The sequence below is a fragment of the Malaclemys terrapin genome, chromosome 2 (assembly GCF_027887155.1).
Source record: "Malaclemys terrapin pileata isolate rMalTer1 chromosome 2, rMalTer1.hap1, whole genome shotgun sequence".
NCBI classification, from domain to species: domain Eukaryota; kingdom Metazoa; phylum Chordata; order Testudines; family Emydidae; genus Malaclemys; species Malaclemys terrapin.
Window position 1 is genome coordinate 77,961,303 of NC_071506.1, and position 26,555 is coordinate 77,987,857.

General features: G+C 41.6%; 1 protein-coding gene across 1 annotated transcript in view; it reads left to right on the top strand.

The window, feature by feature from the left end:
• The window catches only part of CDH2 (cadherin 2), a 190,446-nt gene extending 171,229 nt beyond the window's left edge, over positions 1-19,217 (top strand). The window contains exons 15-16 of the mRNA XM_054019127.1: positions 7,368-7,532; positions 17,838-19,217. Of these exons, the coding sequence (XP_053875102.1) occupies positions 7,368-7,532; positions 17,838-18,044 (372 nt within the window). The 3' untranslated portion in view covers positions 18,045-19,217. The remainder of the gene's footprint in view (positions 1-7,367; positions 7,533-17,837) is intronic.
• The last annotated feature ends 7,338 nt before the right edge of the window (positions 19,218-26,555 follow it).

Here is a 26,555-nt window from a genome sequence, read left to right on the forward strand (position 1 = left end):
AGCATCCGTGTAGTGGCCACTGAGCACCTGATTCCTGGTCTGTCTCCTCATCTCCTGCTGGGATTCTGCAGAGACCCAATGGTGAGAGAGACAGTTGGTTTTTATAATCACCTTTCCTACCCCCAATTCGTGATCAAGACCTCATCCCACAGTGCTGTTTTAAAAAGGGAAGTTTCACCTGCTCAGTAGTGAGTTGCTCCTTTCTCTTCCCTTCATTGCCAAGATGGAAAAGAGCCTTCAGTTGGATGCACCCCCAACCCAGTCTTCTGTCCCTCGGTGGTATTTGTAATTAAGACATTAGTCAGAGAGAAATTACAGTGACAGCACTCTCTTAGACTGCTGAGAAGACTACTGTCTTCATGTAATTGAACTGCTGAGGGAGAGTGTTTTGTTGCTGTGGGAGAAGTTGAAGCTTTTTTTATTTGTATATGTTTATTTACCCCTTTGGAGACAAGTGAGCATATCCAGGGGGCCTTCCCCAGTTTCCTACAGTCAGGTTTTTGGTACTCACTGACCTAGGTCTTTGGAAGGAAGGTTGAGATTGGATTACAGCTATCTTACACCATGAAAAGGGAGAGGTTTTCAATTTAGGAGTAAGGACTGGTGGGTGACAACTGCCCTGTAGTGTCAGGAGGAAGTTGTTTAGGCACATGTCAAGAGGATAGGGGAGGAACCTCTCTGTTTGGAGTGTGGTATACTCTTGGATGAGTGATTTGTGGGGATTGTAAAATGGCATTTTTATCTTATTTTGGTAGTTGAGAAATTTGGTATGTGCTTCCAGGTGCTGTGGAGCTGGAGATCCAGAAAGGAATCAACTTTGGGGTTTTAGACCCTGTTAGTCACCTCCTAGTTAGGAAGTGGTTAATTTCTGGGGCTTGGCCAATTTGTTGACATTTAATACCTGTCTCATCTGGTATCTGGGTTCAGGAATGCAAGGCAGGCTCTAACAGTGACCCACATCTCCCCTCAGAGCTGTCCATTGCAAAGTCACCACCATCCATGATTTAAAGGGATATTGTCAACTTTATTTTTTTTAAATAGCCTAATTCAAAAATCTCAGGTTTCTGTTAGCTCACCCTTTCAATAATATGTCCAGATTTTTTTTCTTTATACCTTTCTTTAAAAAAGGAAAGGGAAAAAATTTAGATTTTTCTGCTTCAATGATAATGTTTACAAGGGTCTTTACAAGGGCTGAGAAACAATACCAAAGGCAACGTGAGCTTCCTGTCTCATATATCTGTAAGACAGTGAGAATATACAAAGTGCCACCAAATGCACCCGGAGAACAAACTGAAAAATAGTGAGAAATTATATATTTAGTAAACTTATTTCAGTATTTAGCAGCAAGAATAGGCAAAATATTTCCTACTAAAAGGTAATATTTTTTTCAAGTTGATCGTATAATGTAATCATTTAGGATTATATTATGGAGATCTGGTTTGATAATTTGGTTTGCACAATACTGGCCCAGCTTCTTCCAAAGAGGTACTGCAATGAGCCTGACCTGGGAGATTGCTGGGAAGGAGATATAGCTTTTTGTATCTGATCTAGTGCAAGAGCTGCCTAGTGTCAGGGCTGGGCTGTGGGTGGCTTGTGTGCACTGGTCAGCTACTAAATTGCAGTCAGGAGATGAGTAGCAGCGTCATGTTAAGTCAGGATACCAGGAAGTTAGTTTCAGGCCCCAAGTTATAGACAGCAAGCAAATAGCAGAGTTAGGGACAAACTAGGGTCAGAAGCCAGAGTCTAGGGTGTATAGCAAAGAAAGGTCTAGAGCAGAAGCAAGCAGGCAGTCTGAATTGTTGCTCAGACAGCTCCCCATGATGGCTTCCCAGTATACCAGCATAAGCCAACTAGTGGGCTGTGAGGGGCCACCAATCAGGCCATGCAGAGTGGTACTTCCTGAAGAGCCTAGCTTCACGGGGTCCTCCAGTGTAAACCCAGCCCAAGCTTCCAATGGCAATGCAGAAGTATCACTGGCCTAGAACATCCCAGGTTCTAGTCCTGCTGGTTCTTCTTCTAGTGCTTGCTCATGTTCATTCCATATTAGTTGTATCTGCTTGCCACATGCACTGGTGCTGGAATTTTTTCCCTCAACAGTAGCCGTAGGGGACCGGCTCTGGCGCCCTCTGGAGTGGCACCTGCATGGTGCGGAATAAGGGGTGCTGCCAGCTCCCTCCACCCTCAGTTCCTTCTTGCCACCAGTGACGGTGCTGGAATGTCTGCTGCTTCAACTAGTGTTACCTGTTCTCCGTTCTTGCGAACTTGCATAACCTGTAATTTAGTTGTATATAGTTAATAGTTGAATTAGTTACCCTTAGTAGTAGTTTAGAGTCTTCATGAGTTCCGAACGGAACTCAGCCTGGGGACGGGGCATGTGCTACCCCCAAAAACAAAGACTCAAAGAGCCTGGATCTTTTTGGACGCAAAGTTTATTCATCTTCCAGCCTGCAATTGAGAGTGGCCAACCACCAGGCCCTCCTGGGCCGCTCTGACTTTAACATGTGGCAGGCCATGGCCAAGTTCAAGGGTTCCCTTCCTGAAGGATCCTGGAAGGAAATCCGAGCGATCCTCGGTGAAGGCACGGCCGCGGCCAGGGCGGCCCTCCAGGCAGCGTCTGACACAGCGGACTCTGCCACCCATTCCATGGGCTCCGCCATCTCCATGCAGCAGGCTCCCTGTCTGCTCCTCTCAGGCTTATCCAGCAAGGCTCAGGAGTCGATACAGGACCTTCCCTTCGACAGCCAGACCCTGTTTGCAGAACAGACAAACAACAAGCTGCATGGTTTAAAGGACTCCCGAACCACCCTGAAAACTCTGCAGTTTTATGTCCCAGGCCAGACACATAAGCAGTTCAAACCGAAGCAGCCTTAGGGCCAATAGAGCCAAACTCATCAGGACCTGCCTCACAAGAAAGCCAAGGACTATAAACACCGTCCAAACCATGCACCTCCACCCTCTGCTCAGTCGGGTTCAACCTGAAACAAGCAGGGGGCCAAGCGATCATTTTTAGGGTGCGCCCAAAGGCAACCTACCAGACCAGTGGTGGGTAACCTGCGGCCTGCATGCGGCCCATCAGAATAATCCGCTGGTGGGCCGCGAGACAGTGTTTATATTGATCGTCCACAGGCACGGCCGCCCGCAGCTCCCAGTGGTCGTTGTTCACCATTCCTGGCCAATGGGAACTGCGGGAAACGATGCAGGCTACAGGGACTTGCTGGCCGCCACTTACCACAGCTCCCATTGGCCGGGAATGGCGAACTGCGACCACTGGGAGGTGCGGGCGGCCGTGCCATGTAAACACTGTCACGCAGCCCACCAGCGAATTATCCTGATGGGCCGTGTGCAGGCCGCAGGTTGCCCCCCACTGCACCAGACTATTCCCCGGATCCATCCTCCCCATTTTTTTATATCTTTCTGTGAAATCCTACCCGCCTCCATTGGTACTGCTTGGGAATCACCTAATATGGAATGGACATGAGCAAGAAAAGACAGTTACCTTTTTCCATAACTGTTCTTCGAGATGTGTTGCTTATATCCATTCCATGACCCGCCCTCCTTCCCCACTGTTGGAGTTCCAGCAAGAAGGAACTGAGGGTGGGGGGAGCCGGTGGTGCCCCTTATACCGCGCCATACTGGCACCACTCCAAAGGGCGCCAGAGCTGGTCCCCTATGGATGCTGCTGAGCGAAAAACTTCTGGCACCAGTGCATGTGGTGAGCACACACACCTAATATGGCATGGACATGAGCTACACATCTCAAAGAACACCAGTTACGGAACAAGTTAACTGTCTTTTCTTACACCTAGTCATAAATTGTGGTTAATTTGATCTACTTGATGTGAAAGCCCCTGGGAGGGATTAATTTGAGAACTGCTGGAGATTGGGCTAGACAGAAGATGAAAATGCTGGTAAGTAAAGAGAGCCTCTGAGGATATGTCTACACAGCCCATGGCAGCAAATCTTTCAGTCTAGGTCAACAGAATCAGGCTTGCGGGGCTCATGCTAGAACTCTAAGAATAGCTGAGTAGACAGTGTGTTGATTGGACTCAGGCTTTGAAGCCTGCCCCCCTCCATAGGCATCAGAGCCTGAGCTCCAGCCCAAGCCGCAACTTCAAAGTGCTGTCTACAGATCTATTCTTAGAGTGCTAGTGCGAGCCATTCATGCCTGAGGCTGTCAACCTTGGTTGTGTAGAGATACCCTGAAAGATTTGCCAGGCATTGCCTGCTGTCTTTGCTGATAGTCTACCAGCCTTGTTCGTAATGTTCGTAAACTAGGGCCAAACAGTGATTTGGCTGCATGTTTAAAGAGGGAAAGAGGAAATGTCTTAAACAGTCAGGACCCAAACTATATAGGGCTATATATATAGGGCTTTCTAGATTAATATCAACTCTGTGAATTGCAAAAAGGAAGCCACTGCAATACATGCAGCACATGTGGTATGTGCTAAACACTGATTGCACTACTAAATAGATAGGCCATCATTTTCTGCACTACATGAAGTTCATGAGCAGTCCTCAAGGGTAGTCCTAAGCAGTGTGTGCTAAAACAGTTAACCCCAGAGGGTGACAGGGTCATGGAGACCTGTGGCATATCTGAGAGAAAGGACACATCAAGCTGTGATGGCTGGGTAAAAAGCACTGAGTCACTGTTTCTACCTGATTCCAAAAGCATATTTCAATCTACCATTTCCCTTCATTCAAAAAGCAGAATTGGTTTTAGATGGAATGTTCTTGGTGTCGGGTTCTCCACTCTAGAATTCACTTCTGTTGTCTGGTTTCCAGAACTCCAGGTCAAAGTGTGGAGCCCATCTCTTTTCTCAATCTGGTTGTAAAGCGTTGCTGTCTATAGCAACAGGCTGGACAAGTGGTTGGAAATGCTGCTTGTGTGGCTTTGGGCCAATTTAGAATTATTTTGGTGGAGTGGTTAGGATCCTGCACATGGCTCACTGATATATATATATATATAGTAGATATTGATTTTAATGATGTTTTAATGATATCAGAGAATAATATATGCTGATAATAGGCACAATATGTACCTTGGTGAATGTTCCATACTGTCCCTGATAATGACATTCTTGTGAGACCAGTTTCCACAGCTGGAAAACAAGGCAAGGGAGTATCATAGACTGAGCCCTGGGAACCAACAGGTCTAGGTGGCTGTGTAAAAACAAACTTGGCATTAGTAGTGCCCACTTGCAATAGGGAGTAACCTCCATAGCTGTAGAGACCAAAAATATTTAGAAACTTACAAAAAAAAAAAGAGCTCTTACATATTTAAATTGTTGTGCCTGACTTGTTTGTTATTATAATGCTGTATGATTGTTGTTCAAAAAATGCCTTTTTTAACATCATAAAAATTGAATGATCAGAGAGGGCCTCACAGTTGTATTAAATTGGTTATTAACCATATTTTCTCGAGTGCGTCCTCATGAAATGCTGAGTACTCTCTGTTGATGTTTTCCAATTTTGTCTTTCATAAGGGTGTGGGAAGTATATTTAGAGTCTGTTTTCATAATTTCTAAAATTTAAATCTAAATTCTGCTTTACTTCTACTTGAATTTTCTGATAGTGACATGTCACTAAACTATTTTGGCTTATTTTATTTAATAGTGGGAAAGGATGAAGAGCTCTTTCTTCCTTTTGTATACCTTTCATCAGTTCTTACATTGTATTGACCTCACATACTATTTAGTAGAGACAGCTTTATTATTCTGTTTTGTGTATTGAGCACTTTAAAGAGGAAGAGTTTACCAGCTAATTAAAAAACAGGCAATAAATTTTAAATGTATGCAATTCCATTCCCAGAGCTCATCAATGCTGTTCCACCTTTTTAACTACATATTTATGGCCATCAGAAGGTCTCAATCCCAAAGCTGAGGAACAGTAACAAATTTTGGGATGGAGAGTGCAAATGACAATTTGTTACAATACTCCCAAACAAATTTTACTGCTATCAGGAGACCTGTCCACCCACCCGTCTGCACGACCCCTTTTATTAGTCATCTTCTGAGGGTCACAAAGTAACATTTTCAAAAACACCCTATATCACATTTTCTGAAGTGCCTCTAATGAGACCCACTACATACAGAGAGCTCCCATTATAAATGATAATCTTTACTAGGCCAATTCTATGTGGAAAAGTAATGTTAAATGATATTATGGGATTTTTAACATTTCCAATAAATACAGTTGGCATGGTTTAACTCCTTACACCTTCCCCGAAAGTACCTTCAGGACCATAATTTTAAAAAACAATCTTTATATTTAATTCAGATGATAGCCAGACATGGCATAGTCCTGATCTAAAGATTCATGGGCCAGATCCTTATCCCCACTTCAGTGTGCAAAGCATCCAGAAAGCCAATGGATCCAGCTCCATGAGGAGTTCATCTATACAGGGGACGCTCTCTGAGGGCAGAGGACCACCACATCAGCTTCTACACTCCCCACAACCCAAGTCCCAGCATAGGTGGCATGTCTCAGAAAATGTGGGAGTGAGTGGCCGGGTGACCCCTGGCTGCTGGAATGACCCGTGGGGCAGTGGCCCGCTGGCATAATGTAGAGCAGCCTTGAGGTTATGCTACTTATATACCAGGGACTGGACTGGCATCCAGCTGCTGGGCACTATTGAGATGCAGCCCAGGATGGGGATTTATATCTTACATCTATAGATATTTAACTAATGACATGGAATTCATAATGCTGTGCTAGTGTAATCAACCAGCCAGAATTCTGAATCTGCAGAATCAAGTACTTAATGATCAGATCCAAGAGTAATCTCCAGAAAGTGCTTAGAATTAAAGCCAAATCTGAGAAGCTTTGTACTTTTCATGACATTTTCCCCCTTTAGCTTTCCTGTTATGGAAGCCACATGAAATCAGCAAGCAGTCTTAAACTCAGTCTTTGAAGGTATTATAAAACTGCAGCACTCTACACTTGCGTATGTCTCAGAATGCGGGTGTCTGGCATTTATTTGGTTTGAAAAATACAAGTCAGATTTGGCATCTGCGCTACATGCTGTAAATCAGCATTTACTAGGCAAATTGTTTAGTCGCTTAATAGTGCTACTCTAAATCTTTGTTTCTCAATGGAAAATTGATGATCTGCACTACAAAGCTGATGGGATATAGACATTTGACATGGTATTGCGAAGGTAGACACGGAGTATAAAAGAAATGATGGTTTTATTCCTTATTCATGAATGTAAATGGCAAATTTCCATTAGGATACCTACAGAATCATTCTCAATAAATGTTATGATTTGCAAGGTATGTCTTTTGCTGAATGTGTGCTTTCTATTTTATTTTCCTATAAAAAGTGTTGAAAAATCTCTGGACCCATTTTCTTTGTTTCCTTCTTTTCAGGACTATGATTTAAGCCAGCTTCAGCAACCCGATACCATAGAACCAGATGCCATCAAACCTGTGGGGATCAGACGGCTTGATGAAAGACCAATCCATGCAGAACCACAGTACCCAGTCAGATCAGCTGCTCCTCATCCTGGGGATATCGGGGACTTCATTAATGAGGTAAAAGAGAAAAAATAGTTTCCTTGCAGGATCGGATAGGCTTTTATATGTTGCTAATTGCACTCTGCATGAATAGCTGTTACATTTGGAACATAATAACTTTTTTAAACTTGCTTATACAATTAAAATGACCTTGGTAGATAGAAATAAATATGGCCTTTTTAAGTGCAGACAAATTTAATTAACTCATTCAAATAGAAAGGGAAGATATGTCAATTAACTTTTGAACATTTATATTAATTGCATTCACACTATGTTATCAGCCTTAACCACAATATCTCCAAGAGGGATTATACCATGGGTTCCAAGTAATAAATAGACTAACAAAATTATAATTTAGCCTAAATTCATTTATTAATGCAGATTAATTTAATAATGGAAGAAGTTCATTTTGATTTTCCTCACACATTACCCTTTGAATCCAGATAATAGTGGAAATTCAATGCCTTAAAAAGACCAAAAGAGTTCCAGCAAACAAGATTAGTGAGTAGGGCAGCTAAATTAAATGTTATGTAAGTGCTTTAAATAATTTCCTTGTCGAAGAGTTTTTAAGAGGCTCTGTGCCTTTTTGATTGTTGCAAAGTAACAAAAAGATAATTGACAGTGAATGAAGATTTAGAATTTACTTTAAAAGATATTTTCAGTTATGAAAGAAATATTTGCCTACAAACATTTTTTAAAATTATTGTTATCATTGACCAAATGTTTGGGTATGTTTAAGTCATTTGTTTTGTGGAACTTAAAATGCTAGACATTTCAATGTGTTCTTTACGCTTATTACTTTGGGCAGAAAAAATATTAAAGAATAACTTGTCATTTATATTCTCTGATTTTCTCAAGTGTTTGTTACCTGAATAAACAGTTTAAGGTAACTGCTGATTGGAGCTAGGAAAATTTTGCAAAAATGCTCTTGTGAATATTTGAATTTTTTAACAAAATCCCTGTTGTGATGTTCATACCTCTTTTGTGTTTGCTAGAATATTTTTGGATGCAACAAGATTACTCCCAGGAATGAACACAGACCTCCATTTCTAAGTGACCATTGAGAGAATATTAGAATTCAATTTCGATGAACATTCAAAATTTGCATTAGAAATCTGATTCTGAGCATTCTTCGAATCAGGGGGTAGAAACCAACCATGTGATAAGGTGACCAGTCACATGGCTAACATTTCAACTAATAAATATTTGAGAAAATCACGATTTGCTGGTGGACAGTATGGAATCAAGTGGGGAAAAAGGTGAAATTCATCATGGGTCCTTTGTCTCCATCCCCTCTCTGGGGATGATCCTAACTTCCTTGCACAACCAAACAAGGACTAGAGATGGTCTAGCTCCATTTGAATTATTTCTTACATATTATTCATCCAGCTGTTCTTGTGACATAGTTTCTGTGTGCTGTACAATGATGTTATACTATCCAGTTGTGATTTAATGTGAATGTGGACATGCTAGGCCATGGAAAGGGGAAATGAAGGCAGGGAGCCTACCTTCAAGGCACCTTCTCCTCATGGCCTCAGGTTGGCTGTGCAAGTGGTTGCCTGCCTTGATTTCCCTCTTCTGGTGTCTTCTGCCCAGGAGCGGATTGCCTGCTTGCATCCTCCTTCATAATGGCATACAGCGGCCCTGGGTGGGTGCCCTTCTGCAGCTGGCCACAGCATGACTGGACTGCCTTCCTCATTTGCCTCTCACATGATGGAGTCCCCAGTAACTCCACAAAAGCTCTTCACATATAAATAGCTCTTCTCCAAGGTTAATTTATTTCAGAAGTCCCACAACCATAATCCAGAATTCCCCAGCAAAGTGCAAACATCAAGTCTTTCAAGGCCCAACAGTCCATCAACATACTTAAGTACAGCTCTGGCATCTAACCGCACTCCAGCTCTCCAGGACAGCTCCAGCATCTCTTGCCTCTCTTAGACTTTCAGATACGCTTCTGGTGTCTCTCACCACTCCTCACGCCAACCGTGGGGTGCTTTTCCCCCTTGTTTCCTTCCTGGGTACGGTTCCAGCACTTGCCCAGAAATACCAGCGGGCTAACCCCTCAGTTGTTCTCCAGACTCGACCCTCTCTGGCCCCCTGGCTTCAGCTCTCGTGCTGAAAGAGACAGCAGGCATCTCCCTCTGCTGCTCTCTCTGGCTCTGGCTCTCTGGCCTGGGGACATTTGTAGGTGACCCCCTGACTGCCTTCCTGCCTTCCACTTTCACCAGCGCCACTGCTCCCTGTATTAGGGGCCTCCCCTTCCTGAAGCTCTGAGCTCTTTCTCCTCTCAGAACTCTGGATTCTCTCTTTCTCTCTATGGACTCAGCATTCTAAACTCTCCCTTGCCTTTGGGGTGTCTCTCACTTCTAATTTCTAGGGACATTACACCAAACTAGGACACACCTGGATTGAAAAACAGGAAAGCTGGGCCCAATTCCATTTAAGGGGCCAACTACCCTGTTACAATTATACTTCACTGTCAGGGGCGGCTCTATGTATTTTTCCACCCCAAACACGGAAGTCAGGCAGCTTTCGGTGGCATGCCTGTAGGAGGTCAGGCAGGTAACGCGGATTCGGCGGCATGCCTGCGGGAGGTCTGTTGGTCCCGCGCCTTCGGCGTACCCGCCACCGAATTACCGCTGAAACCGCGGGACCGACGGATTTTCCGCAGGCACTCCGCCAAAGGCTCCCTGACTGCCGCCCCCACGGCAACCGGCAGTCCGCCCCCCGTGGCTTGCCGCCCCAGGCACACGCTTGGTGTGCTGGTGCCTGGAGCCGCCCCTGTTCACTGTTATGCTTTTTTTTTTACTTTGCAATGTAGGGAGTTATTCCAGCAAACCCTTACTCACATGAGTAAACAGATATAAGTGGTACCATTGACTGCTATGTACGTAAGGGTTGGTGGACTGATCCTTGAATATGTAATAAATTTCAGAAACACATCATTTTATTTTTAAGAAGTCCTTATAACAGTTACTTTTCTAATGCTAAAAGGGTTTTTTAAAGCATTTAGACTCAAGTTTTCAGCACCTTTCTTCTGCAGTCATCACTGAAGACATCATTCTAGCACGTGGCATCAGCCATAAACAATGAGCTACACCTCTTCCTTGTGGAAGCTGGAGACAGTCCAGTGTTGTTGCTGGGGCTCTTCGGACTAAGCCACGCCCCTCATGAGCATCTGCCTCAGGTTTTGCCAGTTGAACAAGTTAGAAGTTTGGCTTATCCTGAACAATTGTATTATAATTTCAGTTTTAATTTGTTTTTCAGCAGTGGGAAGTCCCTTTCTGTTCTCAAAACACTTATATTTTATTTAGCAAAGCCCCAAATGCTCATAAGTCTGTCCTTAAGTACTCAAATGGAAGTTAACGAGCTTGGGAAGCAGGAAGATCTTTTCAGATGATTCCCAAGGCCCCATGGCAAGCTCTTTGTCCAGTCAGGGTATTGCAACCTCACCCCCATTTGCACAGGGCAGCAGTCACTCATGAGAAACTATGACGAAAGAGTTCCCTTTTCCTGATGGCCGTGCTTCTGAGGAGGGCAAACTCTCTGCATCCGGTGATGACCTGGAGAGCCATACACTCAGGTTTTCCCCCAAGTGCTTTAATACTACAGCTGCAAGGCAGTAAACCTGGCAAAATGAAAGAAGAAGGTCCCAAAACTAAAGAGAAATATCTTCCCACCAAACAAAATTAGATGTTTCACCTACTTTCCTCCTTGGAGGACACGGGAGGATCCAAATGGGCAGTCCCAGTTAAAATTAAAATGTTAAATAGAATCATAAAAATCTCATACATTTACATGAACTACCACAGGTCCCTAAAGTCAGAAGAGGAGTAGCCTCACACAGACTTATACAAAAAATCACTAAGACTTTAAGACAAAAGACACCTTGTGGGGAGTTCTTTGAAGCCCTCATCACCAGCCATGTAGATTGTGGCAGCAATCACAGACATTGCAGGATCAGCAACTGTGGATCTAAGGATCAAAAGGATTCCTTGTCATTGTTCAGGAAAATATATTTGTGGTAACCTGGTGGCTTATTGGCCTCAGAGAATGATTCTCACTTGGTGCGAATTTGACTGGGTTCAGATTTTGAACAGGTCCAACCAATGTTTATGTAAATTATTGGCCTTAATGTGATTTGCTTCAAAAACAAGGTCTCTAACTCAGTGGCTACAAGGAAGCTGTGCCTACATCAATGGACAGCAGACAGTCATCAAAGTGGGTACTCTGCACATCCAAGTCACAGGTGAAAAGCTGTTGGGAGAAATGCTAGAGAAATTAGCAGCAAAGAATGCAAAAGAGCTTGAACTGTCTTTACCAGAATTGGCAATGCAGTCCTTTTATCCCTACCAGCACCTAAAAAAGGTCTTTGGAATGGAACTTTGTAATGTGCATTTGCTGTACAAGCCTCTTCCTTTCATTCTACCGTATGCTCCGAGAATCTTATAAAAATGCAGGTAGTGCAAGGGCATAGATTCCTAGTCATAAGAACGGCCATACTCGATCAGACCAATGGCCCATCTAGCCCAGTATCCTGTCTTCTGACAGTGGCCAATGCCAGGTGCTTCAGAGGGAAGGAACAGAATAATCATTGAGTGATCCATCCCCTGTCATCCACTCCCAGCTTCTGGCAGTCAGAGGCTAGGGCTATCCAGAGCCTCTGGAGAGATAGCTCAGTGGTTTGAGCATTGGCCTGCTAAACCTAGGGTTGTGAGTTCAATCTTTGAGGGGGCCATTTAGGGATCTGGGGCAAAATCAGTACTTGGTCCTGCTAATGAAGGCAGGGGGCTGGACTGGATGACCTGGTCCCTTCCAGTTCTAGGAGATAGAGTATCTCCATTAATTTAGAGCATGAGGTTGTATCCTTGCCCACCCTGGCTCGTAGTCATTAATGGACCTATCTATTTCTTTTTTTGAACCCTGTTACAGTTCAGGCCTTCAGAACATCCTCTGGCAACAAGTTCCACAGGTTGACTGTGCATTGTGAGAAGAAATTCTTCCTTTTGTTTGTTTTAAACCTGTGGCCTATTAATTTCATTGGGTGACCCCTGGTTCTTGTGTTATGAGAAGGAGTAAATAATACTTCCTTATTAACTTTCTCCACACCAGTCTTGATTTGATAGACCTTTATCATATCACCTTTAGCCATCTCTTTTCCAAGCTGAACAGTCCTAGTCTTTTTAATCTCTCCTCATATGAAAGATTTCCCACCCCCTTAATCATTTTTGTTGCCCTTCTCTGTATGTTTTCCATTTCTAATGTATCTTTTTTGAGATGGTCCAAATTACTCAAGTAATACGCAAGGAAATCTACCTAACTTGATGAGGAATATGTAACTGAGTATGCTGTACCATCCTAATGACTTGTCAGTTGAAAACAACTGTTAAAATATGCAATGCTGTTAAAATATTCAAGCATTTTGAAAATATTAAAACAGTTATGCTTAATAGATAACCACTTTCCAAAAAGAAAAGAATTCCAGTTGTGACTTACAGTTATAATATGGTTTGCGGGCATAAACAAAAAATACCACAGGGACTTGCTTGCTTTGTCTGTTTCAGTGGATAGATGAGTCTCTAATTTTAAGGAAAAAACTCCTTTTCTTCCAGTCCAGTGTACAAACAAGTTGGTAAGATAAGTCATGTGTTATTAGGAATCCTCTGTAGACATTCAGCATTCTATTTTGAGTTTTTAAAAAGTGGAACATTATTAACACTTAGAATACTTGAGGATTTGCATACCAGTGTAAATTAAGCATACGTTGCAATAGCTTTATTCAATCTAACAGTACATTTTCAAGAGTCAACTGTCCCTGAACAGAAATCTTAGAATCATAGAATAAGTTGGAAGAGACCTCAGGAGGTCATCTAGTCCAACCCCCTGCTCAAAGCAGGGCCAACACCAACTAAATCATCTTGAAGAAATTGTATTATGGTAGAGAGCTTGAGGCTAAAGCTCTATTTCTAATCAACACAGGACATAGCCTGAGGTAAATTAAATGTAAATCACAAACCATAGGCCCTATCCCATGAGATGCAGCGGACCCTCCACTCATTTTGAAGTAATATTGTTGTTGATGGTGTTAAGGTCTTTGCAAGATGGAGCCCTTCAATGTGCTCTCTCTTCAAAAGCCAACTCTTAGATTGTCACAATTGTTCATATAACCCTTAGGTTTCCCTTCCTTATTCCCAATCCCCCTCCCAGCACCACCAAACACATCTCTCAAATCCGATAAAGAACTAGGAAGGTGAAATTGTCTCATTTTAAATTTCCTCTGTAAAATGTAGTAAATATTTTGCCAAGGATATATTGTGGGAAATTCACTTGTCCTTCCAAGAGTTACTGTGATTAAATTTGGAGCATTAGAAGATGAAATAGAGAGATTTTTAACCTTGCTTTAAGTGCAATTGTCAACTTAAGTTTAACCATGTTGATATCTCCATAATGCTGCCTCTTGGTACCTTTTCTCAAGGAAACAGTTTGCCCATTAAGTACAGCCTCTGGAACAGTGAATTTTTCATTGTCGTTCTATCCTGTAAACTCAATGGCACAGCAACAGTTTTATTTCATCCACTGCCAGCAATGGATGCTGAACCAGGAAAATCCAAGTACCAACTTGAAAATAATAAGAGATTGTTCAGTCTGTAAGCCTAGCTTCATGCTGTAGATGGCTAATGCCTGGCAGAACTTCTACTGTTGCATGGGAAAACTATTTTTATTTACAGATACCAATTAAGCTAGTATCCCAGAGTCAGATTCACAAGCTGGCCATCCTGAGAGTGGATCAACTGTGAAAACTATAGGAATAGCTCCAGAATTTCTGCTCCAGGCCAGCATTGTGAATGGCTTTTACAAGATAGCTTTGATACTTTCCACATAATCTCTTCAGCTGAAGCAGGACTTCTCTTCCTTCCCTGTTACCTACATCCAAAAGGATGGGATCCGTAGCCCCGAGCAAGCTTAAGGGACTGACTGAAAGGAAGAACATTCAACAATGTAGACGCAGCTATATATAGTTCAGTAAGTAAAATTGTGTTTCTGTTTCAAGAGCAGAAATGAACAAAAAAGACTAGAGTTTTGAAGTTGGACCAGATAAGACATTGCACTCCAGCTACAGACATTTAGGATGATGGACTCATTTGTCCTTATTACAGCTATCAGGATAGAAAACTCAGAAAAGAAATATAACAAAGGGTACCAATTATCCTGGTTAGGTAATTCGAAAAGATGACTGGAGTGCTGGCTACTAATTACCAGCTCAGTGACGTTGTACAACCCAAAGCATTTATTTAAATTCTAGAAATGTTCTTGGCTGAGGTTATTAGTATCATAAATATACAAAAACTAAATATCCTGAGCCAGATTCTCTGCTGCCTTGTGTAGTCATGTACACCCAGGCAAAGGGGGCAAAACATGCTATTAAATCACATTGGTAGCACTGTACTCTCATTTTACATATTTATGAATGGTTACACAAGGCAGAAGAGAATCAGGCGCATAGTTTCACTGGTGTTTCTTTTCCTATGCATATGTGACATGTGGCCTGATTAACTGATTTAGCGATACCGGGGTGTTTTCTAGAAAAATCAATGTCCATGCAATAGACTGTTACGTCACATGATTAGACCTACAACATGCCATGTCAAACCATATTGAATGAATTTTACTGAAAAGGGATAATCTCCAAGGAAATACTCAATCTTGCAGATAATCTGTTTTGTCAGGAAGCTGTTCTCAGAGAAATTTTTAAGTGCTAATTTAAGAGTGAGAGGCTTGACTGGGCCCTCACTCTTAAATTCTTCACTAAGCCTTATGGCAGTTTGGCTGACAATTTGTCTGTGGACAGTGGCTGCCAAAGTAGATACTTCAGCTGAAGGCTTTGAAAAAATTCTGCACATCCAGTGGAAGAAACTGCAGGGTTGAAAACCCCTGAGGATGGTAACTCTATTTATATTGTCTTCCAGACTTCAACCCTCTTTGTTGAGCCTTTGTGGCCATTCCTTTCATTATCTCTGAGATTCTAGCAAAGGGAGCTAATTTAACATTTTAAAATCTGTAAGGCCAGATGGAGCTTTTAGGCTTAAACCTGGGTAAGAAGATGGTTCGGGGAGCAGAAGGAAAGAATTGTTTCGGAGAGAGAGCAGGGGAGAAAGAGAGATTTCCTTCCCTACTCTGCCTTGCTTCAAGGGAGGAGTGCTTTGGCTGTAGTCCTTCTCAGCAATGGCTCTGTTAATCCCCCACCCACTAGCTGCTGAGGAGAAGTGTCAGGCATGTAACCATGCTCTCCCATGGTTACACCATGACCCTCTAAATCCCAAGTTTCTTTGTAGTCACTCAACACTATCTCTCCCCACAGCGGCCCCTAGGCTATGGCAGGGGGACAGAGCTTCTCTGGTCTTGGGGCCACAGTGGGGGGGGGGGTAGAATTGGGTGGGACTGTGGGCAAAACAGGGGCAGGGCTGCAGGGGAAAGGGATGGAATGGGGTGGGGCTGTTGGCAGGGCCACAGGCAGAAGGGGTGGGGCGGGCCACAGTTCTGGCACGGGGACCACCACTTGTTCTGGCCTAGGGTTGGAGACCTTCATCCGCTTCTGCTTGCAGCTCATTTGAAGATGTATCCTGTGGGCTGAGAAGCCCTGCTGTAAAAGTCATGGAGCATTCTGGCTCTCTACTTGGTTGGCAGATATGGGTGGCCATGACATCTGTCCTTTAACGCATCAAATTGTTTCACCAAAATACAGTCTCTCATTAAAAGCCGAATTCTGGGATGTGCTCCAAACCCTTCAGGCCTTCCCCTGAAAGTGAAATTCAAGTCACTTACTTCCTCAGGACAAGCTATAGAAGTGATCTTCTAAATCATCTTCAGGATGTTGATAACTGAAATCCTTCATCCACAAAAGAAAACATAAGTCATGTCCAGCTTTGTATTTATTTCAAAATGTCCTCAGAAAATGAAATATTGTCATCCCTCCAAAATGAGATTGGCAACAGCTGTCTGCTATCCCTGCCTTGAAATAAGCCCCACCAACAAAGCAAACCCAGGCTGTTATATTTGCCAGATCTGTCTTATTCCTACTTCTTCACCAAACCTTCAAGCTCCATTGATAATTATGGTGACACCCAGGGTGCTGGGTTACTTTGGTTTATGTTGCTCAGCCTTAGAAGCGGAATTTTAAAATTATGGATTGTCTTTTGGCTGTCTGATAGATTGAAGAATTTGAAACAAAGGTTACAATCACTAGAAAGTAATAATTGAAAAAAAACATTAACGCGTGTCTAGATTTTTATCATGTAGCTTTGATCTCTTGTGAAATTTATTATTTGCACTTGTGAACTAATGCACGAGAGTTCGTGTATGGTCACTGTAAAACTCATAAAGCCTAGGCCATTATGTATTAATGCTCTCTTCCTCATGGTGGGGCTTAGAGGTAGGTGACCTGAATGCTGCAAACTAGGGAGCAGGAGTGAAGTTAAATATCTCCCAATTATTTATTTATGGCGATACCAGTGTCTTCTGGCATGTGCAGATTAACCAAAGGCCTACTGTCTTTCAGTGTGGTCAGGTGGGGACCATTGAGACCGCTGTTGTAAGTTATCTGTACAAACACGCTTGTCTGTCCTATAATCTTTCCTTTCTTTCCCCTTCAAACCCCTGATTCCAATGGTTTGTGGTTTTGTTCATGTTATCATAAACTGTCCATATCTTAAGAAGAACAGGAGTACTTGTGGCACCTTAGAGACTAACAAATTTATTAGAGCATAAGCTTTTGTGGACTACAGCCAACTTCTTCGGATGCATATAGAGTGGAATAAATATTGAGGAGATATATATATACACACATACAGAGAGCATGAACAGGTGGGAACAGACTAACACGGCTGCTACTCTGAAACCTGTCCATATCTTAGTTCTTCTTCAAGTGATGGTCCCTATTGTATATCTTAGATTATGAGCTCTCTGGCTCAGGGAATGTCTATACTGGTTTGTACAGCACCTAATCCCTATTTGGATGCTACTGCAATAGAAATAACAGTAATAATAATGTTCTCTAAAGATGTGTAACCATATGTTCAGTTAAATTCAAAATCGGCTAATGCTGGAAACTTGACCATAAGAACAGAAGACTCATTACTTAATATTTTTGAAGTTTCAAAAATATGAATGCTGTTTCATTAGTTGAAATCTGAGGAAATGGATAAGAGCAAGAATCTGGTTTTCTCAGCTTGCAGTGGATGTGATAGAATTGAGATATTCCTGTTACATTTTTGCTCTCTGTATCACATATAGAATTTTGTCTTTCTTCTTTTCTCCTTATTTCAGGGACTTAAAGCAGCTGACAATGACCCTACAGCCCCACCATATGACTCCCTCCTAGTCTTTGACTATGAAGGTAGTGGCTCCACTGCTGGATCTTTGAGCTCTCTTAACTCCTCAAGTAGTGGTGGTGAGCAAGACTATGACTACCTAAATGACTGGGGCCCACGTTTCAAGAAACTTGCTGATATGTATGGTGGAGGTGATGACTGAACTTCAAAGTGAACTTTGTTTTTGGACAAGTACAAACATTTCAACTGATATTCCCAAAAAGCATACAGAAGCTAGGCTTTAACTTTGTAGTCTACTAGCACAAGTGCTTGCTGAAGGCTTTGGCATAGGCTGCAAACCAATTTGGGCTCAGTCGGAATATCAGTAATCCAATGCTGTTTGGAAAAAAATATTGAGCTCAGTTACACTTGAATTTTACAGTACAGAAGCACTGGGATTTTATGTGCCTTTTTGTACCTTTTACAGATCGGAATTAGTTTTATGTTTAAGGCTTTAATGGTACTGATTTCTGAAATGATGCATTAAAGAGACAAAATATGTTGGGGTGGGGAGGAGTAAATTAAATCACAGTATGCTTCAACATGCTTTTGTTACATTGCATTGCTTTTATTAAAATAAGGAAATTTTAAAAACAAACAAAAAAACCCCTCATGGAGCCATTTTATTATCTGGGGGAGATGACCATGAGATTGAAAAAATGTACATTACTTCTAGTTTTAGATGTTAGGGTTTTTTTCACTAAAATTCTAAAACTTATGCAGCTGGTTGCAAATAAAGGGAGTTTTCATATCACCAGTTTGTAGCAGAATTGATTTTTTTTTTCTTATGGTAGAATGTTAGGCACATTTTGGTCTTAATCCATGTACACTTTTTTTAAAAATTTCTGGTACTGTTTTTTTCCCACTTCACTGTAAAAATGGTATGTGTACATAATGTTTTATTGGCATAGTCTATTGGGAAGTGCAGAAACTTCAGAACATGTGTATGTATTATTTGGACTATGGATTCAGGTTTTTGCATGTTTATATCTTTCGTTATGGATAAAGTATTTACAAAACAGGTTGCAAACAAGTGACATTGATTCAATTGTTGAACTGTAGTTAGAGTACTCAATTTTATTTTTTATTTTTTATTTTAATTTTTTTGGTTTGGGGAGGGAGAAAAGTTCTTAGCACAAACGTTTTACATAATTTGTACCAAAAAGAAGACAGGGGTGGCCTGATACTGGTGGTACTAGTAAATATACAGTATGTTGGAAAAAGGAGCTTTTGAACTGAAGAGATTTCTGACAACAGCTTTGCCTCTGTATTGTGTACCAGAATATAAATGATACACCTCTGACCCCAACGTTCTGAATAAAATGCTAATTTTGGATCTGGTGGCTGGTTTGGACTTCTTTTGCACTTGAGCAGCTCTGACTCTAGCAAAAAAAAATACAGAATACTAAAGCTTCATTGAATAATAGTGAAAAAGTGTGTGCAGTTTTTCATCATTCAGTTCACATGATCTGTGAATAAATTATATGTAGGCTAGAAGAAAGTCTGAATTTTGTTATAAGTTTGGAAGCAAAGTGCCAAAATGAAATAGGAATAGGCTGTGGTGTTACTATTAAGGCAAAACCTTCAGAACTCTCATTTGAAATGAATGGATGGCTCTTTAGTTTTACCATACGTTTTCCAAAGAATCAAATTGGCATGCTCTCTGAATACTTTCTGGTTTAATAATGGGATGATTCTGATACTGGTTATATAATTATAATAGGTTGGAAGGGCTTTGCAGTTCCTGGCAAATCACCCAATGCCTAACCCTGCTTATGTTGAAGTCCGCGTCCATACTCCCCATACGAGTGAGATCAAGCCCTTCAAATTGTTCCTTAAAATCATACGGTTTTATCAGTAGAATAATGATATTTGTAAAAAGTACTATTTGTAGGTAATAATTACTAGGTAAACTTAGAACCTAACGATTGATTTACAAATCAAATAAATGTAGTAGGCACAGAAATTCATTTACTCGCTGCCCATTTTTAATCCATACTTTTTCAGACATTAAGGGCCAAATTCTGAAAAGCACCTTAGCAGAAACGTCACATTTTCTCTGTGTGCTGAGAGAGTCAAGCAGTGGAGGTCTCCATTTCCCTTAGATAGTGTGGCAGCTGTCTCTGCTCTGGTACAGGTCAATAGGACATAGCCTATGGGTCCCCACACATTTACATCTAGAGGCTAAGGATTCTGTTCTTCAGCCCCATTGCTTTCTATACACATTTCCTGTGTTCCCAGGTTCTTCACAGGATTTGGACACAAGTTCTAACGGTGTAGAACGGCGCTTTATTTTTAGCCTGTCCTATGTCTCTGGGAGTATCAGACTATGTACTTTCTTAAATGGGCTCCTCATGAACCTGTTCATTTTATGGCCCAATCTTGCTGACATTGAAATCAATGAAAAATTTGGCATAGATGTGAATGGGATCAGAGTGGATCCCTTTAGTGTCTCCACATCCCATGCTATTTTATTTAGATGTTTTGTATATTTGTAATTAATCATAACTAACTCTGAATGTCTAATTTTTAAATAAAGTGGGAAAGTTAGCAATGAGCTTTTTCCTTTATTAAAAATGTGTGTATATTTATTACTTAGAGATGAGGAAAGATGTATAAACAGTTAAAAATGAGCAAATGAAGACATGATTGTGTGTGCGTAAGTGAGCAAAGTTGTCATGTGTTAGGAAGCTAGATTTATACATGCAAATGATACAGGTAGGCAAAAGGCCCCTATTAACATACAGCAGTCTTCATTGCTTCCCCAGCAGCTGTAATTTACGCAGAAATGTATTTAATTATAGTAGCCAATTTTTTTGCTGCTTTTCCAAGTAGCTAAGAAATGGAAAGGTCAGTCGAAGATGTTCACCCTGTCTACATTAAATACGAGAAGAGGGGGAAATGTGAAGAATGCCCAACCTGCTACACTACAACTATTCGGTATCACATTGTTCTTTTGGAATATGATGGCCATCTTCTCTTTCTGAATGCAGAGCTCTTACGAACAGCAATAGGAGTTACATCCATCCATTCAGAAGAGATATATCCATTTATCTTGATCAGAGTAATCACACAATTCAATCTAGAGTTACTTTGGAATCTAGCAGTAATGGATCTAAAACTCATTGCTCTGTCTACTGAACAAAAGAAAGGTCCTGGCACTTATGGCCATTGAAGATTTCATAACATATTTTACAAGACAAATTTGTATTGACACTGTTTTGTCTGCTTATATTTCCCCTGAACTTCAAGCTTATTCTTCCCTCCCTAAAAGCATAGTGGTAGATTATGTTCCCATATTTCATGCAGGGATCTCCATGATCTGTGACTTATCTGCAGAAGGGGAGTTGGTCAGCCATCTCTCTAGCACCACCCCTTCCTCCAGGCCCTTGGGATCTGGGAAGATGAGAATTGGCAGCCTCATTTTTGGTGGTGGGTTTGCAGCTGAAGAACATATGTTTCCCCCTATACACACACACTCCATATCCTTTGAAAATTTCTGGCAAAAAGTCATCTTCCCCATGTCAGCCTCTCCACAATGGCTAGTCTCTTAAAATGGAGTCCGTTGTAGCATGGATCCATTAGAGACACATTGCCATGGTGTGATCAGTGGGGACACAAAGCCAACATGGATACACAGTGCCTGTGTATGGATGGATCTGGTTTCCGTTGGATCATCTGAGGTCCTTAGGGCTTGGAGATGAACTCAGCTGCTTAGTCCATAAAGGAGAAAATTATGTGCCTATCACATACCAACAGAATGACATGGCAGAATCTACATGAAGGGATCCCTTAGCCACCTCCTGCAGGTTTCACCAGAGCAGATGCTGATCCAGCTAGTGGCAGTGCAGTAACTGAAAGTGCTTTGGGTTCCTTCTGAATCATAAGTACTCTATAAATCTGTACTGGCAAGATGGTAAGTGCTAAACACTTACAACCTGAACTATTTCCCACCCACCCCCAGTTCCTTTGTCTGGCATTACTTTTATAAAATGTTTATAACTACATTTTAAGCCAAAAGAAATGTTTAACTTAATGCTTGAATTGCACTAGTTTGAGGGGAGGCAATGTTTCTCTATTCATTGTAGATGAAAACATTTTAGCTGCTTATTTTCTCTTACTTCACCTGTTTCAGTTCAAGGGCAGCACAGTTGCTTTGGTGTTGAGAGCCATGTGAAATCAACTATTGCTCAGGAGGTTGGCTGGTTTGTTTTCTTTTGTGTTCTTTATTTTTCTGTTTCTGGGGCCCCAGAATCCCTCGCCCAGACAAAAGAATATCTATATTTGCACCCTCTTATTCACACGTCAATGGTCCTATGCAGCAGTCTTCTGAGAATTGGATGCAGATTCCTTTCAGACTCTCAAACCACTCTACTTTATTCAGGAGATCTAGGTGAAGCACTCACGTGCCTTATCTTAGGAACAAAAGGTGGGTAATGGGTCCTATTCTGGGTGGGCAGATGGAATCTTACCTCATAACTGTCAGGCTGACCTAGATTGGCTGGGAATGGAAAATGAAGGCACTTAATTGACCGTTCTTTTGCCCAGTAGTGAACTCACCCATTGTATCTAAGCCACTTAGAATGAATTTGTCAAATACAATTTAGCGTCACTCTGAAATGCCAGATTCAATGATGGTATTTCCCACATCTGCTCATTTTGTAATTCTGTCAAAGGTGATCAGCTTTGGTATGATTTCTTCTTTCCAAATTCGTACCCTGTACTGCGCCTGGTTCTGGTGATCTACATAGTAACGGATCAGGGGTTGTGCCAATATTTAATAATGTATATTCATATATTTATACAGTTTTCAGAATCTCAGAACTATCAAGTCATGCATATTGTAGCCTATGGCTTACACAGCTATCTATTCATAGCACTACCCTTGGCCTCGCTTACCCATTCCCCCTGCCCCCTTGTTTGTTACATCCATTTATCATGTCTTCTTAGATTACAAACTCTTTCAGGCAGGGACCATGCCTTCCTATGTCTTTGTATGGGGCCTAGAACAATGAGGATCTTATCCTAACTGGGTTTGCTACAATATAAGCAGTTATAACAGGATGGAATTCACCCTTACACACACAAACACCACACACAGCCCAGTGGGGAGGTGAGTAGGGGTGGGGGTGGTAAGGGAAAGCAGAATATACCTTTCCAGCCTATGCACATGCTACAGGGACTCAGAAATGTCCATCATCGCTTGTCTAGTATATAAACTGGAATAAGGGGCATTAACCCTTTGCACACCCATTCTGTTTTGGTCAACTTGATCTGAATAAGTATCAATCCAGCAGCCCCCTACACTGGCCCGCCTCTTCCATAGTGGCCTATTTCAGGCTGACATGGGGCCACTTTCCATGTGATAAGGGGTTCAAAGACTTCTCTGCAAAGACTCCTCTCCTCCTCTGTATTACGCTGAAGGCAGATGGTAATTGTCAGGATAACAGTCTTCCTTTTTTGAAGTTTAGCACCACAAATTACTTTTCTTCCTATATACTGGTACCTCTGTAGATTTCTGTGCCTGGTAAGAATATTGTAGAGCAATTGCCAGTAATTCAGTAAAGCAACTTCTTGACTCCCTTCAATGCTGGAGCCTTATTTAGATGCTATTTTATTTTTATTTATTTTTTTGTCACACAAAGACATACACTGATGTCGCAAAAACAGCATTAATACGAGCCCTTAAACTCACCCAGTAACTTCCTATAGAGCCCCCTGGTAGGAATAATCTGGATGAGACACTAGACATGTGCTCTGCCCACATACTCTGGAATGCCCCTTCTGTAGTTCCATCTGTGGAGGACATGAATAAAGTGAACTCCTGGGGTTTGGGGAGAACCCAGAATGGTGTATAACTGCTGCACCTCTTTAATCCCTCCTTTCAGAGGCCACCTCCTTCTTACCACCAGGATGCATCACATTCAGATTTGCTGACACTTTTACATATTCCATACGTCCCAATATTCCCATAGTGGCTTTTTAATCAACAGCTACATGGACAAAATCAATTATTTTCTTGTTGCCTGTATCCTTGATTTATTTTTTCCTTGTTAAATGTTGATTTTTTTAAAAGCATTTTAGAATAATAGATTTTTTTCTCTTCTCCCTTAGTAACACATGATATTTCTCTCTAGTCATTTTTATTTTTCTCTGCTTTCATATTTGTAAAACCCTTTTCATTAACTCATTCTGCTTTTTTACTTTCCTTATCTTTTCCTGGCAAGCCTGACTTTGTATTTTTATTTTCTTCCTTCCCTTTGATTACAAGTACTTTTATTTTTATTCTCAGGTCCTTTGTAAATAAACCAAGTTGTCCGTGTCTTTTAATTTTTTTAATGTGATGCATCAAATTATGTTTCTTCTAGGATTTAGTGTGATTTCTTCTTTCAGTTTAGTATTTTTTTTTCCTATTCCACCATCTTCACTGGGTTATTTTTATGTTTTTTAAATGTAGTATTCTTGTAATGCTATGATTTTTATTAACACAGGCTTTAGTAAGCCTCATGGCGGTATAAATTTATATAATTTAATGAAATTACCTTTAAATTGTTCACTCCCTAATGCATAGCCTAAATATTGATACTGAAAGAAACAAATTTTGCTCTGGGTATGAATAATGAATAGGAGCATTGTGCAAATTATTTTTATATCCCTCCCTCTGAAGATAAGATTCCTTGAAGGTGGTGTGTGTGTGTATATATAGATAGATAGCTCTATAGGCACACCCCTTCTGTGTTCCATGTTACAGAAGTTTGATTATTGTATTGCATTTGTTATCTTCAATACAGCAGGGTGAGCTTATAAAAATCCAGCTGTCTCTGAGCTCCAGAAACCAAAAGTAATGGCCAGATAATCAAAATTATGTTCACTTCTAAAGCAGTCATTACTGATAGTATTATATAAAGGAGGTATGAAACCAAGCAAAGTTTTTCTGCTAGGTTGATTACTCTAAAAACGTTACTGGCATATATTGGATACAGCAGTAATAGGGGGCGATTTACTCAACGGGTTATTTTAAGGGTGAATTCTGAAGCAGCCAAACAAAAAGAAGCCTTTTAGCGCTGCTATCTGATGTAAAACCCAGAGTTTCAACTTCTTTCATTACGTGATTAATTTACCTTTTTTAGGTGCTCATTTCTGTCTTTATGACTGGAAGAATACTGCAAGATCTTGGAGCTCTATCTGGCTGAGATATGTCACCTGAGCCACCAGTTGGACCCCATTCCAGCAGGCACTCGAGCACATGGGCATAAGCTGAAAGTTACGCACATGCTCAAGTGAATTGGGGCCTTGGAGGCTAGGACATGAGCTGCAGTTCAGGTTTCTCTCTCCTGTCATGTTACCATGCAGATACTTCAAGGATCTTGCCGATGTCCTCCAGCAAAAAGGAGGGTGGTAAAGACCTGACTTTTCCAATGTAAACGCCAACAGGAACAAACAAAACAAGACCATTCTGGTTACATAATAAAGTCGTCATGAAAGGAACCAAGAAAGCTGAAGGATAGTGGTGTTTGCAACTGATACGAAGAGTATGTAAATGTGTGTGTCTCTGTCTTTACTTACTCTCTCTTCAGCCCGTGTTGCCCCACCAGCTATTTCAGTGGTTTTAGCTATGGGTTCAAATGAAGGAGCTTTGTGGCCTGGTCCCCAAAGGAATTTGGATGCTTTAGATGCCAAAAGGAGGCAGTGAGAGAGCTCCACGCAAGCCAATAGCCCAGGGTACACCCATGAGAGGTGGGATATCCCTGTTCAAATCCCGCATCAGGCAGAATGGGGAATTGAACTGGTATCTCCTACTTCTTCTTTGAATAGTGTCTCACCATCTTGATATAGCCACCCATGGGCACTTCCACCAGGCCTTAAGCCACCACAATGGCCATACTGGGTCTCTTGGGTGGCACACACATCCTACATCACAAGCTTCAAGCATCATCTGACAACCCTCCAGGCATGCTCCTTCGGTCACAGAATCAAGGGCATCAGATCCTCAGGAAACAGGAGCAAGAAGTCAAGTATCAGAGGGGTAGCCGTGTTAGCCGTGTAAAAAGCAACAGAGGGTCCTGTGGCACCTTTGAGACTAACAGAAGTATTGGGAGCATAAGCTTTCGTGGGTAAGAACCTTACTTCTTCAGATGCAAGTAATGGAAATCTCCAGAGGCAGGAGATTAAACCTTTAAGGTAGCCATCTTACAGCAAAAAAACTTCAGGACCAGACTGCAAAGAGAAACTGCTGAGCTCCAGTTCATTTGCAAATTTGACACCATCAGATCAGGATTAAACAAAGACTGTGAATGGCTATCCAACTACAGAAGCAGTTTCTCCTCCCTTGGTGTTCACACCTCAACTGCTAGCAGAGCACCTCACCCTCCCTGATTGAACTAACCTTATTATCTCCACACTGATTTATACCTGCCTCTGGAGATTTCCATTACTTGCATCTGAAGAAGTGAGGTTCTTACCCACGAAAGCTTATGCTCCCAATACTTCTGTTAGTCTTAAAGGTGCCACAGGACCCTCTGTTGCTTTTTAGGAGCAAGAAGGGAACACGGAGGAGGAGGTAACCTCCCACCCCAAGCCATATCCTCCTCTTCCCCAGACAAAAAGTTCATGCCTTCACCACCGTTGATGTCAGATGATTTCCGTCTGTTCCAGGAGCTGGCAAAAAGAGTAG